General features: G+C 38.8%; 1 protein-coding gene across 1 annotated transcript in view; it reads left to right on the forward strand.

Moving 5' to 3' along the window:
* Nucleotides 1-18,104, forward strand: part of ppp2cab (protein phosphatase 2 catalytic subunit alpha b) — a 22,776-nt gene extending 4,672 nt beyond the window's left edge. The window contains exons 2-7 of the mRNA XM_056242747.1: nucleotides 5,240-5,449; nucleotides 11,516-11,689; nucleotides 11,809-11,898; nucleotides 13,415-13,576; nucleotides 17,469-17,587; nucleotides 17,932-18,104. Of these exons, the coding sequence (XP_056098722.1) occupies nucleotides 5,240-5,449; nucleotides 11,516-11,689; nucleotides 11,809-11,898; nucleotides 13,415-13,576; nucleotides 17,469-17,587; nucleotides 17,932-18,004 (828 nt within the window). The 3' untranslated portion in view covers nucleotides 18,005-18,104. The remainder of the gene's footprint in view (nucleotides 1-5,239; nucleotides 5,450-11,515; nucleotides 11,690-11,808; nucleotides 11,899-13,414; nucleotides 13,577-17,468; nucleotides 17,588-17,931) is intronic.
* Nucleotides 18,105-20,392: the final 2,288 nt, after the last annotated feature.

Here is a 20,392-nt window from a genome sequence, read left to right on the forward strand (position 1 = left end):
GGAATATAGACGTCCTTCACGCTGGCTGATTCCGGAGAAACATACGATGTAAACTTTGGTTCCTACCAAAACATTAGTTCCGACAAAATGGAAGAGAAGCAAATAATCGCCGTTGCTGGGTTTCCTACAGGTTTCCTATCATTTATGACATGACGTTGTTTGCTTATAGGGAGCGCAACTTTTATTTGAAATATTTACGAACGCTCGTTTTAAAGCGGGAATGCAATTCATGTGCTCACAGTGACACCGATTTGACCACAAATAATAATAATAATAGCTAACTGTTCTTTTTTTTCCGACCAAATGTGACCAAAACGGTTATAAAAATGCTGTCGTTATAAAAGTTTTCTTCAATGTATTGCTTGTTGTTTATTACATTTCATGTTGTGACACTTCTATTCTCCCTGCAACGTCAGAGCGTCAACAAGCTTCCCGGTACGTTTTGACAAGCGTCCTTGACAGGGCGGCCAGAGCTTCTTTGCCGCTCTAGTCGGCGGTGGTGTGAACGTACAGTTACACTGAAAAAGCGGCACAGAAACCAAATCTGAAGTCGCATAAAATCACAAAAATGAGCATTTACACCTGAATGTTTATTGCTTCTCTGAAGCTGCATAAATTTGCATTTGAAATAATAAACAATGAAATAAAACTTGAAATAAAAATGCGCAATTTTAAATTAATTTAGTTAATAAATAGTTTTTTTTTTATTTTTTATTTTTTTATAAAATTGGTCCAGCTGGGGCAAATGCTACAAAGAAATTCTGAATTATTACACCGGGTAGATCACTGCAGGATTAAAACAGGTCGAAAGTTTTTTTTTTTCAAAGAGCCAGAAAGTCTCTGGATTTTGGATAAGGCACAAGAAATGAAGAATGATGCTAGCGTTAGCGTTTCTGGCAGGACAGCAGATGTCAACAATGCAGTCATTGGGTTAAGCATGTATCGTATCCGGGAGAAATATAGCTGCGCGTTGATCTGTCTCTTCAAAGGAGGATTACTAACGGCGACTCTGATGATATATTTATGGTTTGCTTCACGATGTGAGTACAGGCTTTGCTGGTAGACTTTTTTTTTTTCTTCATTTTCCTAAAACAATAAGGAGCCAGGCCTATATGTTTTGTCTCCCGCTTCATGATTGGCAGGTGTTCTTTTGGTTGTCATGACAATGACGTAGTTTAGAGCGGAACAAGTTCGCGTTCATTCACACTGAACCGAAACAGTATCAGAGTGGCGTTTGATACTAGGGGCTGAGGCGGGTCAGACCCGGCATGTTTTTTATTTCGACCCTCATTGCGTCCTTACACATAATTCTGAGCAGACACAGCCGCTTTAGAGCAGCCTTAGCTCGGCTGTGTGACGATCCCCTGCTCTCTCCTGTTCATGGACCGGATTTGACTGTTCCAATATGGAGGACTGCTTGCATATAGCGGCTCATAAAAACAGCTGCTAATGAGGTACACATACATTAGGGCTGGGTATAAAAGATAGATTTCTCGATTTTTAATTTTGTATTATTAGGTGCATATCCAAGTGTAGGAGCTAAACTAGTACAGTGCATTTCTGCCTATAGTACAGAGATGACCGTACGCTTAATCTCTGCAGCCGACACTGACTCAGAAAACACTAGTTTATTAACAATAGTTGTTTCGATGCTGATACTAGTATCGGAAATGCCGCCGATACCAATAAAAATTCTGGCATCGGCGAGTACTTCTACCCATGTACCGATCCGATACCCTTTTCTTAAACAATAACTCATAATTCATACAGTGCTAGTATGAATTGCCGCTGTATGGATACACACCCAGGTATCGGATCAGTACTCGGTATCGGCCGATACCCTGAGTCCAGGTATCGGTATCAGGAAGGGAAAAAGGGATGGGAACATCTCTAATTAACAAATTATTAATGTTATTGGTAACACTTTATAATAGAGCCGACCGATTTATCGGCCGATATTAGGCATTTTCATAACTATCGGCATTTAAAATGGCCGATAAATGAATATTTTTTAAATGCGGCGTGCGATGATTCATGTAAGGGTGGCGCTGCCAATAAAGCACCTAAAAGCCGTCACAAGAACTGGCAAAAGCAATGATATGAATACATCAAATATAGCAAGGAGACAGTTTAATTGTTTATTAATAACAAGTGTTTTCAGTCATTGTGGGCTGCAAAGATGAAGTTGAGGATGCGGACTCGCGATCTTTGAACGCACCAGAGAGAAATGTAGAGAGCAGTTTGTCTTTCGTTTTGATTTGTTCTGTTTAAAAGTAGACATTTCAATAGATATATTTCTCAGGTCTATACGCTGAGTTTAGGTTCATTTATGAGACGAGTTGCAGTTCACTCGCCGCGTTTCGAGATTATCTATTATCTGTTATATTTACTTCTTATTTATTAAGGCATTTGGTTGATGAAACATTGATTAAAATTAAGATATTTAGTGAAAATATGACTTTAATGAAAGGCTTTGTGCTTTCTGTTCGAGGTAGGCCTATGTGAAAGTTTTAAAGCACTTCAGTGCCGCTTTCGGAGCTTGTCACGTCCGTTTTTTCCTCATAAATGCTTTTGATTTGCGCAGTGTAATTCACTGAATTGATTTCTCTGCTACAAGCCTCTGTCACGTATTGTGTGAGCTTGTGACTATTGCAAGCGCGCAGCTGAGAAGTCCTGATTATATTGTCTGCTATATTTAGCCAGCTTCTTATATATTAAATCCAGGCAATTAATTTATTAAACATTGATTAAAATGCGTGGCGCGAGCGACAATTCTCCGACAGTAAACGGATGGCCCTTTCTGCTCTGTAACGGGTGCTTCTCCGCGTCTCGGGTAAACGGCTGTTGCGACTCGCGCGAGCAATAACGGCCGCATCCGGTGTGTAGACACTGTGTTAAAGCTCATTCCGCCGAATCAAGCAATATTCCAATAATTTATATAATTATAACACTTTATATAGGGCCATTTTGCATTAAGAGTAGCCTAGTTTACGTTTAGTAGGTACATTTTGCTTACTACTTATTTAAAATAGTATAAAAGTCTGTACATTATGTAATTATAAACGTTTTCATTATGATATTAATTTTACTTTAATAAAAAGATCTGAGTTCTTCCTCCACTGGTAGAGATTAGAGGAATTAAGACTAAAAATAGATGATAATGTCAGTGACACTTTTGATATATTTATTGATACAAGTTGTTTTATATAACGTGACTAAATTAAAAGACAAAGTCGTCAGTGAAGATTATGCAACAGTATTTAGAATATAATATAACATGCAATGCAAACTAGTTTGGTTACAGCTCAACTGTATCATTCTCATTCTATCATTCCCCCTGCCTCCATTACATATCACTCAAGTGTTTGATCACCACATTTGAGTGATCATTGCAAAACGTTTATATATTTATTCTGTTTAAATACTGTGTATTCTATATACAGTACCCATCAAACGTTTGTACACACCAATAGGAAAGTGTGTCCAAACTTTTGACTGGTACTGTACTATAATACACATAAATAATATTGCTACTGTACACATATATAATATCGGCCGATATATCGGTATCAGGCTTTTTTTATCGGTATCGGCATCGACCCCCAAAAATCCATATCGGTCGGGCTCTACTTTATAATAACTGCACGCTATTAATCATTAGTTGAGCATTAGTAAACCGTCAATTCATCATTTATAAAGCTTTAATAGACATTAATAAGCCGTTTATAAATACAGCTATAAATGCTTTATTCTTGATTTATAAGCACATCTATAATGTTTAATAATTGTATTTTCATACTTTATTAATGGTCAATTCATCATGTCTAAATGAAGTATTGCATTATTTACAAACCAGTTATTTAGGAGTTGTCAGTGATTCATAAGATCACTTAGAAAGTGTAAGTAAATGATTATAAACTTTTTATAATTAAATTAACATTTAAAAAACTGGCCGTCATAAACGCTTGTTTTCATGCCGGATTTATTCACATTCTCACTCTCTCTCAAACACACACACACACGCACACACACATTCTCTCTCACACGCACACACACTCACTCTCACTCTCTCTCTCTCTCTCTCTCTCTCTCTCTCTCTCTCTCTCTCTCACACACACACACGCACACACACATTCTCTCTCACACGCACACACACTCACTCTCACTCTCTCTCTCTCTCTCTCTCTCTCTCTCTCTCTCTCACACACACACACACACACACGCGCACACACACACATTCTCACTGTCTCACACACACACACACACATTCTCACTCTCTCTCAAACACACACACACACGCACACACACATTCTCTCTCACACGCACACACACTCACTCTCACTCTCTCTCTCTCTCTCTCTCTCTCTCTCTCTCTCTCTCTCACACGCGCACACACACACATTCTCACTGTCTCACACACACACACACACATTCTCACTCTCTCTCAAACACACACACACACGCACACACACATTCTCTCTCACACGCACACACACTCACTCTCACTCTCTCTCTCTCTCTCTCTCTCTCTCTCTCTCTCTCTCTCTCTCACACACACACGCGCACACACATTCTCTCTCACACGCACACACACTCACACTCTCTCTCTCTCTCTCTCTCTCTCTCTCTCTCTCTCTCTCTCTCTCTCTCACACACACACACACACACGCGCACACACACACATTCTCACTGTCTCACACACACACACACACATTCTCACTCTCTCTCAAACACACACACACACGCACACACACATTCTCTCACACGCACACACACTCACTCTCACTCTCTCTCTCTCTCTCTCTCTCTCTCTCTCTCTCTCTCTCACACACACACGCGCACACACACACATTCTCACTGTCTCTCACACACACACACACACACACATTCTCACTCTCTCACACACACACACTCTCACACACACTCTCACTCTCTCTCTCACACACACACACTCCCTCACTCTATTCTCACACACACACACACACACACACATTCTCTCTCTCTCACACTCACTCACTCTCTTCTCACACACACACACACACACACACAGCTAAGACTCAAGACTAGCCTTTAATGAAAGCAGTGCATTAATACAGAACAGTGATTAAACTGACTGGATTTAATGCACGCCTTCCAGCCAATCACACACAAGTATTCAGACAGAACATGGTATAATTACATTTAAGACATTGGCAGGTCAGAAATCAGAATGACATCATCATTATTATTTTCTCGGCAGGCTAAAGAAATCCTGACCAAGGAGTCTAACGTGCAGGAGGTGAGATGTCCGGTCACGGTGTGCGGAGACGTTCACGGCCAGTTTCATGACCTCATGGAGCTCTTCAGAATCGGAGGAAAGTCACCTGACACGAACTACCTGTTCATGGGAGATTATGTGGACCGAGGCTATTACTCTGTGGAAACCGTCACGCTGCTCGTCGCTCTCAAGGTAAGTGCTTGTGTTGGAGAGAGAAAAGAAACTACGCTGTCTGAAGCGGTTCATGGATCCGGTCTCTCTAAACCCCGCCTTTCCGTGAGCCTGCTCTGCTCTGATTGGCCCAGTTTGTTGTCGCTTGCAGATTTGTGTGTAAAAATACTTTATTTTTTATTTTTATCAAGTTAGCAACATCTTATGTTGCGCTGAGGATTATTTCATCATCTTTGCGTCACGCTTCAATAAATGTTGCAGTGACGGTAATTTATGTAATTATATTATAATAATGTTATATCAATATTTAATATAAAAACAGAGTTATGATGTCACTAATGACAGATGCCGTGATAAATATGGATATGAGAGAGGCTGTTATCAACAGGCACTGGGAAGACACAGCTTTATTGACGATGAAATGAGGGAAGACATCGCTGTGCATGCTGGTACATGTGCACATTACGGCTCGAGCACAAAGCTTTGTTCACAGAAGAAATAATAGGTTAGCGATTAAATGTTACATCACAGCCATGGAAACGCTTGTGTTCGTGCCGGATGAGAGATATATTGGCCTGTAAATATAAGCCGTGCCACAGAGCAAATGCTGTACCAGCCCTGTTCGGCTATATGAACGGATCTGGGAGAGCTGGGCGGTAACACGGCACATTTACTTGTGTACTTAAGTACACTTTTGTGTGTCGGAAACCATTGTGGACGTTGAGTGCACACATTCAATCCCACTATACTGGAGCTGTGTTCTAGTTATATTGATATGAGGGCAGGCATAGATTCACAGGCATAAGGTACTGTAAGTATTACATACAACAATAATAAACATAATAAATGCATTGACATTTACTTTTTACTTTTGATACTTAAGTACTTCTAAAAATGAGTACTTCTGTACTTTTACTCAAGTAAAAATCGGTCTTTACAACTTGTTGTTGTAACGGAGTAATATTTGACCAGGAGTATCTGTACTTTCACTCAAGGAAGGAAGTTGCCCACTCCGTATAATGCCTGTTTAAGCACCACCTGCTCAATTAGCATTTTCATTCAGTCCGATTGCTGTTTTTGTTTGTTTATTGTAACATAATTCAAGACAGTTTTTGCTCTAAATCTTGAATCTATACTAGAGATGCACCGATTACAATTTTCTAGGCCGATCCCGATTTTAGCCGATTCTGATTTAATTTTTTCAAACCGCTTTACAGCACACACAAATATTTATTTTCTATCTTCTCTTTAATAGAACATTTTGCATAGAACATTTTTTTGAACAGATAATCGCTATAAAATAGAACTATATAAATGACTCCTGGTGTGGGAAATTCACACACATCTAAAGTGCAGTGTTATGGAAGAATCATTTCCTTTTCACATCCAATATCCAACTAAAAAAAATTTATATTTTAGCAAACTAAACTTCTGTATGAAAACAGGTAATGGCAATAAAATAATATATAAATAACAAATAAAAATAAAATAAATATAGCCTTGCAGTATAAAGATATTTCTCTCACACACACACACACACACACACTCACACACACAGGCCTATTGCAATCACTTGTACATCAATGGCAAGTTATATTTCTCAAACAGTTCTTCTCTCATCTGACACATGTCCAGCCAAGCTAAACAGGACAAGTGGAGGGAAATGATTGGGAAATAATAAAAACAAGTTTAAATGGGTACATTTTCTATAAATATTTTTGTCTCTTCATTTTCTTTCTGACATAGCCTAGCCTACTTCAGTTCTTGTTAAAACACACCAGACATGCAAATTCTGTGCATTTTGGGCACTTTTTGGATGAAATCATATTTATTTTGTCCATCAAAAGTGTGCTTTCACTTAAATGGAGCGCAGCAAAAATAGACTCGGCGCCGAAACCCGCGCTTCACTGTTGCTCACGCGACGCCCCTGCTCGACGCTCGCGCGCTGCTCCGGCTCCCGGTGTGAATGCACTCATTGATTAACATGCACGCCAAACAAAACTCAAACGCGCTGCTCACGCTTGCGGTGTGAAACGGCCGTAATTCACGAGGTTTCCTACAAGTGCGCGTTCAGTGTGCACGTGTGATGCTGATGTTGCGCGATGTTAAACATGCGGCGCCCGAGTGCATTTGACCGGCATAAAATCGGATTATGTCAGACTGACCGGCCGGTCGCGTGGAAATCGGCCGATTCCGGTCACCAGCCGATCAATCGTGCATCTCTAGTCTATACCATCTAGTTTAATGTAAAAACAACTGCTCCTGTCTAGGGATGGGGCCGATCCAGTATCGGGACCGATACCAGTGTAATTCACGTATCGGATTTTTCTTAGATATCCGATATCCATGAGCCATGTCTGCGCTGTAACGTTGTCTGCTGAAATGACTCCAAAAGTGGTTCCCGCCGGCTAGTAGGGCTGTAGCGATACACTAATCTCACGATACGATACGATACACGATATTCGGCTGACGATACGATATATATCACGATATTCAGCCAACGATACGATTCGATATAATTCGATACACTTACATCATTTTCTGAAAGATTTAAAGGGGACAGAGTGATTTTGGTGACATCTTGTGAGTCTTCCATTTACTTGGATTGAATTAATTGAACTGAAAACTGAAAACATCATTTACACAATATATGTCTCTGACTGGGCAGAGAGTACAGTTTGCAAATGCTGGACAAAATGAATCAAATATGTGTAGAGAAAATTAGTTCTATTTATTGAAAGACAACAGTGCAAACTGTAGCTTATAAGCCTTTGTTAATTGCAATACTGCACTTTATTTACTTTTCAATGGAGAGTTAAAAGGTGCAGCAAGTGGCCTGTTGTGAACAGTTTCTTTGCACTGCCTTTTCTTTGACAGCTTTTTTAGCTTGACACTGAACATGTGACGTGCTTCAGTTGTGCGCGAGGTCAAGCCGTCGCACGTCAGGGAAACTCTCTCCGCGCTGGCCAGGGAGGCTTTGACGTGTGCTCTTGCCTGAGTGTACAGCCTGGGAATGCAAACCTTGATGAGGTGTTCGCGGGTTGGAATAGGATAGCGGGGCTCCATCGCGTTCACCATGCGCCTAAAGCCGGCGTTTTCCACCACCGAATACGATTTTTTTTACATTTTTTTTTTTTTTTACTAAGCCTATTTAAAATCGTATTTGATTGCAGAGCGCCGCAGCGCATTCACGCAGCACTACCTCGCTCTCGCTCTCTCTCTCTCTCTCTCTCTCTCTCTCTCTCTCTCTCTCTCTCTCTCACACACACACACACACTCATCCGTACCTCGCGCACTTTCTCACTCACGGAACACCGCTGCACAAATCTGTCCAACACAGCGCTGTCAATTTCGGAGACCCAGCTTTAAAAAAAGCTACTAGCCAGCATGCAAGGAGCCTAGCCAACAAGGAGAGCTAAGTTGTTGTTTGAATACAGCTGGATTTTCGTCAATATCGATGCACGCGCGCAGCTGGCCACTAGCGGCTGGCTGACCAAATCACTCTTCATGCAACGCGAACGGGTTTAACACGGGGGATTTGAATGGGACTTATGTATCGATACTCGCGGCCTAAAAATCGATACTTTCTTGGGAGAAAAAATATCGATTTATATCGCAGAATCGATAAAATCGCTCAGCCCTACCGGCTAGTCTGCTAGCTAGCTGCAAACTATGAAATGGATTTCCTGAACTGAGGCGCGGCTCAATGAGACACAGCGTTATGAGGCACGCCTCCGCTCAGGAGATCCAGCCAGCTAGCAGGAAGCATTGAGCAGCATTATGGAAATACTCGCGTCGGTCAACACACAACGAACGCAGTCAAACATTTAAAAAAGCACCAGGTTAAAGAGCACGAGGATTTTTAGCCAGGGAGCAGAAAGACAACGGGAGCCGTTTTATTGATAGAGAGTGTGTGTGTGTGTGTGTGTGTGTGTGTGTGTGTGTTAAGGCCCTTGCACCCAGAGCCAGATTTTAAAACCTTGATTTGTTGATGCTACAAGAGCCAGTGTACTTGATTTGTGCTGTTCAGATGCACACTGTTTTATTGATAGTGTGTGTGTGTAAGATGTTTACACTTGCACTTTTCTTATATTTCAAGACTCAACTATTTGACATTTTGTGAATGTAATGAATATTGACATGACAATCAATTTGAAACCCTTACAGTTGCATATTTGTTTTCAGAATGGGATTTTTGTCTGGAACAGGATTTCCTGTTTTTCTGACCTTATACTTGCCCAAAGTTGCCTTTTGGGACATACATGCATACATATCATACAAAATCAACAATAATGATAATAATAATATTAAAGCAAACACAGCTCTGGTATCGGAATAGAATCGGTATTGGCCGATATCCAAATTCAGGTTTCGGGATCGGAAGTGAAAAAATGTGGATCGGTGCATCCCTACTCGTGTTACATGTGTGCAGCATCTGTGTTTGGGTCGTCATTAAAATGCAGTGGTGCCTCTAATTTAAAAAAAAAGACTACAGATATTTTTTGTTTAAGGCCAGTTTGACTGTTTAAGCAATTATATTTGTTGTTTATTTGCTCTATAGCAAAGAGAAAAATCATCAATCTGTATCAGAATCGGCCCATTTGCTTGAACATCTGAATCTGCTATGAAAACCATGCATTACTAATTTCTATATTGTGCATTAGAGAATAGTGGCAGTCTATGGAAGCCACAGAATAAAGGAGTACAAATATTGAAAAAGTTTAATTTCAGAATTGTGAATTGCGAGATATAAACCTGTTATTAGGGCTGTGCGATTTGGGGAAAATATCTAATTGCGATTTTTCTGACAGATATTGCGATTTTTATTTAATTTGGTGAAGTCAAGCTTCAGCTCAATATTGTGCAGCACTCACTCTAAATTAAAGTAGTCACACACGTCTCTAACTTTAGACCCCTCCACTATCCAGCAGGTCCAGTGTGCCTTTCTGTTAGTGTTCATTGTGTCAGCTGTTTTATGTATTTAGTCTCAGTCCTGAGTCCAATGTACTCTTAGGTGTTATCATATATCTTCAACCATGTCAAGTTTTCGTCATGCTGCATAATGGCTAAATTGATAATCCCTGTTATTTTGCTCAACTATAATCTTAATGATTGTCATTTGAGAAATTTAGTTTTTTCGTAGTTTTTAGTAAATCGTAGTTTTTTTATTGTATTTTTTTTATTAGAAAAGCCTTCCTAGGGACCTGAGATGCAAATTAGCTCTTGTAATACTCTCTATGTGCAATACATATTTTCCAGTTTTGACTGGGATCATGTTTTTTTTGTACTGTCCCTATACAAATAAACTTATAAATAAAAAAATAAATAAAAAAATGTATGTCAACCCATACGCATGGTTTATTTTACCTCATGATTTATTATAGGCTCTTTATCATATAGGCAAAAAAACTGCTCTCAAAAATTAAAACAGTAAAATTCCTAGTAATCTAATAGATCCAAATGACTTCGTTTAAAAATTTAAACAACAGCAAAAATCACTTATTGCCATATAGGCACGGCAAGTTTATTTATATAGCGCATTTCATACACTATGGTAATTTGTAAAGTGCTTTACATAGAGAGAAATAAAAATAATCACAAAATAAAAGCAAGGAAAATAAAAGTTTATTCAAAATGCTTTACATTGAATTGCCATAGTGATATTTTAATTTCTTTCTAAGTGCTTTGCATAGAAAATAAGCACAAAATAAAAGCAAGCGAAATTAAAACCGTTATAAAAGGAATTAAAAGATAAATGATACAGTTGTAAAATTAATTGTAGTAAAAAGATGATACATAGAATAAACTTCTAATCCGGCAAAACGCCGGTGTATCTTATTTTGCGTATAGTTTTACTCTTACACTGTGTGTGTGTGTGTGTGTGTGTGTGGTGTTTATTCGGCGCGTGAGAACGCCATTGGCCGTCTCCGATGGATATATAGTCGAATATCGTGTAGTCGAGATCCATGTTTGGATTGTTGCAGTTCGTCACTGGGAAGGATTGATCACAGCTGGTGAATTAAAAGTCAGTTTGGGGAAATGTTATTTTGAATGATGTTGATCATTGTTCATGTGCTCATGTTCCAGGTACGGTACCGCGAGCGCATCACAATCCTCCGAGGGAACCACGAAAGCAGACAGATCACACAGGTGTACGGCTTCTACGACGAGTGCTTACGGAAATACGGCAATGCAAATGTTTGGAAATACTTCACAGACCTCTTCGATTACCTTCCCCTCACTGCCTTGGTAGATGGTCAGGTGGGTCAGCCCTTGTGTTTTACATATTCAGACACCCTTAACACATCTTTAATATGCAGTCAGCTTTAAACCCGTCAACACGTGTCTGTGAAGGTCAAATCTGATATGTTTCTCTGTAGATATTCTGTCTCCACGGAGGATTGTCACCGTCCATAGACACTCTTGATCACATCAGAGCGCTGGATCGTTTACAGGAAGTTCCTCACGAGGTATTGATCATCTTTATCCCGTCATTTCTTATCCTTATGAAAATCACTGTTTTAGCTGCAAACTAAAAAACCCTATTGTGTGGTTTACATGTGCAGTTTTCAGTCAAATCGCTTAAATCAAATCAAGCTGAAACAACAGGTGCTTAAAGTGCTTTAATTTGATGTTATGACATGTAAACCCTTGACAACAGCCTTGTTTATGAAAAGTGCTTGAGTTATTGAAACACAATATATGTGAAATTGTTTAATTTTATTGATAAAACAAACTTTTCACACACAATTAAAGCTGCAGTCCGTCTGATACAGAGGCATGTCACATGGCTGATATGAGTGTGATATTGCTCTTATAAATATCCAAGTATATGATGCATCTTTCAATCTTCAGCTCAATCATATATTCATGTGTGAATATTAGGGCTGCAACTAATGATTATTTTGATAATCGATTAATCGGATAATATCATTTAGATTTTTTGTTTATTATGACTAAATAAAACCCGGTTACACTTTATTTTAAGGTGTCCTTGTTACAGTGTAATTATATATTTAAGTACAGAGTAATATTAAGTAACTACATGTACTTACTATAGGAATAGGGTAGGATTAGGTTGAGGGTTAGTTGCATGTAATTATGCATAATTTACTGTTATTACTACAGTAAGTACATGTAACATATGTAACAAGGACACCGTAAAATAAAGTGTTACCTAAAACCCTAAATTAGGATATTTATGTGTAAAAGTGTACTTTAAAAAGGGCAAAAGCCACACATTGAGTTTTACAAATATCAATATTTGCATTGTTTTTAATGATAATTGCTGATGGCAAGTCGACAACCATGATTAATGTAAAAAAAAAAAAAAAAAAACATTTATATCCAACATATTGTTTTAACACAATTTTTGTTAAAACAAATTTACAGACATGTTGTTCAGATGTGAAGATATAAACTAAAAACATCTAAAATATATCATTCATTTAATTTTTATTTAAAATTATTGAATTATAAGGATACATTGATCAAATAAATATAGAAAGACTGAAAACAAGCGTGTGAACGTAGAGCCGCAGTAGATCGCGTTTGAAAAACAATTAACTTAGTAGACAAATGCTATATAAAGAGAGCGGAGTGGAGGTACGCAGCAAGCTAACAGGCTTGATTAAAAAGACAGGAAAAATGATGCATTAGTGCACAAACATTCGCTGAGAACCACTGAGTACAGTGACTAAAACAATCTTTTACTGCTGCTGTTATCGATAATGACATTCGTTGACAACGATTTTTATAATCTATTATTATCGATTTTATCGATTAGTTGTTGCAGCCCTAGTGAATATGGAAAGCAATTATTTCAGTGGTTATGTTTCCACGGTGCTGCACTTTGTTCTATTAGTTTATTGTTGTTTATCAGCTTACCTTTTTTAGAATTTGAAAGATATTAAAGATGTTGTTTGATAAGTGAGATCTCTGACTGAAGTCCTGTGTGTGTGTGTGTGTGTGTGTGTGTCTCCTCAGGGACCCATGTGTGATTTACTGTGGTCTGACCCGGATGACCGTGGAGGCTGGGGTATTTCTCCTCGAGGTGCGGGATACACTTTCGGGCAGGACATCTCCGAGACGTTCAACCATGCAAACGGCCTTACACTGGTCTCTCGAGCTCACCAGCTGGTGATGGAGGTGGGTCCTCTCCTCATGACATCATAGCAGGAAGTTAATGCGTTCACATTGCAGATACATGTGGCAGTTTTATCTTAAAGGGTTATTTCACCCGAAAATGAAAGTTCTCTCATCATTAACTCACTCAAGTCGTTACAAAAGTGAAGATATTTTGGGTAACGCTTTACAAAAAGGTTAATTTATTAAACATGAGCAATACATTTGTTACTGTATTTGTTAATCTTTGTTAAGATTAGTTAAAGCTGCAGTAGGGAGTTTTGAGAAAACGTTGACTTAGCCTGAAAATTTGAACAAGCACAACTTCCAGGTCCCGCCCCCTTGCTCTCTGCTGCGCTACAGCCCTCCCTCCACAGCTCGTCCTCCACAGCGGAGCCCATCGTGAACGCGCAGGCTAGTAAACAGGGCCACCGATGACGGCGGATAAAAAGTTATATGGCACATTCACTAATAGGGACTAAACGTCAACAATATGCTTTACATTGACTATGGCCTGCCCATACTTTGACTACAAACTTGGTCCTCAAATCATTATGTATTTTGCAATAGCCTACATGTAACTTTATAACGTTGCACTCTTTCTATAAGTTATAAATAGCTAGTAAGATAACGGTAACTAACGTTACAGTATGTAAGTAATTATTCTAGCGATATATAATGCTAGATAAGGTGTGCTAGTACATTATTTCAGCAACATGACAAGCCAGTGAATTAGCATGTTTCAATTGTTGCTTAGCAGAGTGCGTGACATTTTATCTACATGTTATGCGGCTAGAGTTTTGACACCGAGTCAATGGGCTCTGTGTAATTCTTTCTTTTTCTTTTTCCCAGAGTTTCCGCTAGAAAAAAATGGTGCCGGTCAAAGTGACCGGCAGAGGTTTCGTTTAACGGACATTTTGATGATATGCCGGTCAAATATCGCCTCTTAATTAGTCAAGTTGAGGAAAACTGGAGGCAGGCTATGTAACTTAAAAAATGACATAATCAGGCCGTATAGAATGCAACATGTTATTATTAGCCTAACTTTCAAATAGACAGAAAAAAACATGAACGTCCGATTGGCGTCAAATTCAATTAACACCAATTGTTTTTTACACACACATTCACTTTTTGAAACATTAAGGCACGGATGTACCTAATACAAATAAATAACTAGCTAACTAGTTAACATCTCCAGTTAACTAGCAGATCATTCATTTAGTTCGCTATTAAATAAGAGATCTAGCGCTAAAATCAGTTGTTTTTTAAATCAAGCTGAGCGCTCGTGTCCGCTATCAGTGTCATGGACGACGCGCTGCGCGAGTTGCGCAATCTTCACTCGGACGCGCGTTTCAATCCATCGCCGTTGCGGAGACTCTACACAGACGAAGCACTGCTATTGGGCGCAGAGATATCACACAACACCTGAAATAAAGCTTGCCACAAAGAACCGGCGAAAGTAATGATTATGCATGAAACATTTGAGTTGTTGATAAATTGATAAAGTTGACGATGCAGACTCGCCATCTTCGCAGTAGTGAACGCGCCAAAAATGCACACTTCATATGAATAAATTCTTATTTTTTAATCCAGGCAAATTTGTTGATGAATCATTGATTAAAATGAAGATACAATTTATACAAAACGAAATAAACTTAAAAAAAGGCTTTCTACAAAACAAACTAAATAAGTGGTCAAAATCATGTCTGACCAATTCCAAATGTTTTCTGATATATTGGTCATCTTATGATCCTATCTTACTGATCTCATGCGGTTCCCTTTTCATATAGCCTAATCAACATAGATTAAATAAATAAAATAATAACATTATATTATTTATAAAAATGAAACGTATATTTAAGTTTTTTAACCTATAATAAGCGTCACACCGCTCCGCTTTGCTCATGCTCTGGTGTGTAGTGTAATGCATGTGTGCGTGCATGTGGTGGAGGGGTGCGATTTTCAAATAATAATCAACCCAGCGATCTTCGAATATTATTTTTGCTTGAAAATTTCGTTTTGTATAAATTGTATATTAATTTTAATCAATGTTTCATCAACAAATTTGCCTGGATTATTAAATAAGAAGCAAATATAGTGGACAATATAGGCTAATCAGGACACGGAGGCGTCGGCGCGCGCACACTTCTCTCTATAGGCGCGTTCACTACTGCGAAGATGGCGAGTCTGCATCGTCAACTTTATCAATTTATCAACTTTATCAATAATATCAATGGGCCTGGCCATATTTGAAACGTCTCACTCAATCGTTCGTTGTTTAGGTCTATATTACAGCCGTAGGCGTGCGCTTTATTTGAAATGCAGCATGCCATGTTATTTCAAACGAACGGTAGAGCCTGTTTCTTTATAAGCCAAAGGTCGGTGTATTTTTGCTTTATACATTTTAGGCTTATTCTCAAATTCATATTGTGTTAGGGGGGCGGGATTATTACGCAATTTTAATCGGACAATTTGACAGGAGAGATTTCATTTTGTCGGACATTTCATTTTTTTCCCGGCCAATGTCCGGTAATTACCGGACAACGGAAACCCTGGTCTGAACGACGGCTCGCGCTCCGGCGCTCACGCTGTGCAAGAGAGGGGTGTGATCAGCGCGTACACGAGCGTGATTGACACTGCTAAGACACTCCTCTCGGCTCTGATTGGTTGTTTCTGACCGGGAGCGTGTATTTCTTGCAAATGGCAATAGGACCACTGGGAGGAGCCAGAGGAGCTTGATTTTTACTCCCATATTCTACTGTCAGGACATAATGACAGTTTTAGCAAATAAATTTTTTCAAAAGTTACCTACAGCAGCTTTAATAAAAATACAGCTGCTCATGTTAGTTCACAGTGCATTAACTAATGTGAACAAGATTTAAATAATGTATTAGTACATTTTGAAATTAACAAAGATTAATAAATGCTGTGTAAGGGCAGTATTAGTTCATGCTAATTAATGTAGTTAACTAATGAACCTTATTGTAAAGTGTTACCAATATTATAATAAAATCTGAGAGATTTCGGTCTCTTCATTGAAAGTCTATTTAAATAAAAAACTTAAACGTTCATAAAGAAATTGCAAAATAAATCCATGTGAATTGAGCGGCAGGATCGTTTTATATGATGTACCGATTTAATTTAGGCTTTTAATTTTTTATATATACATATACACACACACAAGGAGCTCAACCGTACTTGACTTGTGAGAACAAACCTCATTGGTTCTTGCTGAAGCTTTTAAATTTGATTTATTTTTAAGAACTGTAGCCGCGTTTCCATTACCCTTCAGATTGCAAATTGAAAATACGCCTCATGAAAACGATTTAATTTCGCAAAAACTCCCATATATCGTGCAAAAAGTTTTTCATGAGGGGGTTTTCAGGCGGTTAGAAAAAGGAATATTTCGCAAAACTGCATTGGAAACAGTTTTTTTGCATTCACAGTCACCTGACGTAGATGGAGAGCTGTGTTTGGACAGAAGACGAGACAGAGTTCTTCATTAAACTCATAAAAGACTAAATCATTACAGGAATACTGGATTATAAACCTCTAAGAAATCCCACAATCAAGATCTTGAAGCAGATTTGCGGGAGAAACACAGAAACTCCTCATATGAGCCGCTCTCAGTATAACGCTCTTTCCTTGCCATTAATGCTTGGAAACACACACGTCTCCTTCCATTAAATATAATGTCTAGTGCGGTGGCTGAGATATACGTAAACCTACTAACATCCGTTGCCATGATTATCGGAATGACTTATCGTGAGAGGAAAAAAATGAAGTTTTAGTCGCATAACATCAGTTAATGGAAACGCCGTCATTTCACAATAGTTTATCATCGACATTTAGAAAATATCGCAAACGTTTTGCTCAAATCTAGCGTGTCAGTTAATTTGTCTGTTTTTGTCCCCAGGGTTACAACTGGTGCCATGATCGCAACGTGGTGACGATCTTCAGCGCGCCGAACTACTGTTACCGGTGTGGCAACCAGGCGGCCATCATGGAGCTCGACGACACCCTGAAGTACTCGTTGTGAGTTCACCGCCTTAGCCCCTCACTGTTTTTATCAAGGATGTCGGTCATGTAATAGATTCAGCCGAAATACATTTGTATCCAGATGATATAATTATTTCTACAACAGCATCTTCTTTAAAGCCAGCGTTAACGCAACTACAGAATGCCTTGAGGACTGCAGTTCTCATAGATGCGGTTAAAATGGGTTTAAACTGAAAACACACGATTTTTAGTCGTGGTCTCTCTAAGGCAACTGATATGGCAATTACAACTTTAAATGGTTTAGTTGTAGCAAAGGATAATACTGACCGCTCCATCCGCAGTGTGTGTGTGTGACCTGACGTTGTGTTGTGTGTTTCCAGCCTGCAGTTTGACCCGGCGCCGCGCAGAGGAGAACCACACGTCACCCGCCGAACCCCCGACTACTTTCTGTGAATCTCACAGTATTGCCATGATATAATAACCTTCATTCAGTTTAAAATAAGAGGAGAGGAATGGTGGGCAACAGTATATATATATAAAAAAAAAGATTAAAGAGAAAACTGATCCAGAAAGAAATGTCTGTGGACCAAAAGGGGTGTGTGTGTGTGTGTGTGTGCCATATCCAAACCGACCCGGCTCCAGTCCGACACACGACCGTCTCGCTTCTGTCCTCAATACACTCACGCCTTCTCAACCCTCTGTTACTCTCTCTTTTTTTTCTTTTATATATGTATGTTTGCACTTTTTCTTCCAAACACTCAGTTTTACAATTTATTTCCACCTTTTTCCATGTGGTGTGGGGAGGAATGAGATGCTTTTGTATCCCAACAGCCCGTATCTAGAGGATGATCTTGCCTACGGTGAAAACATGTTAAACTAATGCCAACTACTTGATTTGTGGCAGACTAGGATGGCCTGCCGTCGTAGGAATGCTGGGATAGCTTCAGATGATGGCTTGTGTCTGTATAAAGGGTACCAGTTCAACAATAAAGATGATCTTGCTCCTGTGTTCTGTCTGTTTCTATCATCAGCTTCATACACGAATGATCGTTTCTAAGCCGATCACACTAATAAACAATGGAAAATTGCAGTGTTATTGTTGTAAAATTGGTCAATAATGAAACGGCTCAACATAAGACCATTTATTAATAAAATCTTGGGTACACTTTACAATAAGGTTCATTAGTTAGCTACCTCAGTTAACATGAACTAATGAACAATACTTCTACAGCATTTATTAATCTTAGTTGATATTAATTTCAACATCTAACACATTATCAAAATCAACGGTTGTATTTGTTAACATTAGTTAATGCAATGAACTAACATGCACAGCTGTATATTTATTAACAAAGATTAATAAATACTGTAACTAATGTATTGCTCATTGTTAGTTCATGTTAGTTAATACATTAACTAATGAACCTTATTGTAAAGTGTTCCCAAAATCTTATATACACATTTATTCAGTTCAATAGCAGTCAATGTTGTTACGATAATATTCCTGAATGTGAATTGTATTCTAAACCCTTAATATTAATAGTCTTTTAAATGTGTTTTTCAACCAGGGGTTACCTTAAGAAGACTTAAAATAATTAAATAAGACAGCTTTATAATAGCTTTACAATAACCTAAAATAATTTCACAAAACTTCTTAACATACTTTTCCAATTCAAATGATAACAATCTAACTTTTTATGTAACTGACTTTATAAAGTCTTGACTGGCCATCACCAGTTTTGACCGTGTAAACAGTGAAAAGACAAGAACATAGACGAGGCAAATCAGCGGTGGGTGAAGAGAGACCTCGTGTGTTTCGAGCCTCAAAACATTACATTCTGACGGAATATCTTGGGTTTTTGTTTTTTTGACAGAATATCATGCCGAACAAGTTAAAGGGGTGGTATAATGCCCCACAGATATTTTTATATAGCATGTTAAAATTGTCACTTTTTGAGGGTGAGCAAAAACGCACGTTTGTGTGTGTCCCTTTAAATGCAAATGAGCTGCTTCTCCCGACACAGGGGGCGGAGCTTCAAGAGCTGGTTTCCAATTACCACACACACACATGCACTGAACATTTCAACAACTTTTAGCCTTTAATGTTCAAACCAGACATTGATGTAACGACTCAAAAAGAAGTGACAACATGTAGAAGCAACAGGACATCTCTGAATGGTTAGTTGATGAATTTATGTTGCAGATGTTGTTTATGCTCAAACAGCAACACACACTGACTAAAGTTAGAAAAGTGAAATCATAATCAACCACCCCTTTAAGATGAGAAGTCGTCAGAGGACTCGTCACGTGTCCAAGCGGAAAACATCACTTTATCAGACCTCTTTCCAGACACCTTTGCATGTATTTATTAAATTCTGAGTCAGAATAAAGGTTTTCACCTTATTAGACCAAAAACAACAACAAAGGCCCTGTTCACTGGTGGTTTAATCTTTGATCACCAAAATATTTAAACCGGTTTTCCTTGAAAAAATGTCTTCATGCCTTATCTGGAATGTAACTCGACACCCTTGCCTCATTTAGTATGCGCGGATCTATGATTATGCAAATGAGCCCCGCCTCCACTCACTCACTCAGCTCAGAGATCCACTGGTTGACGATCACACGTTGATCTGATTGGTTACAAGGTCGTTTGTGACGTCAGAAACACCAGCGATTTCAAACCGTGTTTTTGAGACTGTCTTTGGTTCACTGCAGTTTTAAGCAGGAAATACTCAGCAATGCTGTCGACTTATGAACTTACACATGGTGTGTCTTAAAGCATATTAAACACACCACATAGACACATAAACAACATTAAAAGCTGGATTTTCACCATAGGGG

Source organism: Rhinichthys klamathensis, unplaced genomic scaffold, assembly GCF_029890125.1.
Source record: "Rhinichthys klamathensis goyatoka isolate OS25496 unplaced genomic scaffold, OSU_Roscu_1.1 h1tg000750l_1, whole genome shotgun sequence".
Lineage (NCBI taxonomy): Eukaryota > Metazoa > Chordata > Actinopteri > Cypriniformes > Leuciscidae > Rhinichthys > Rhinichthys klamathensis.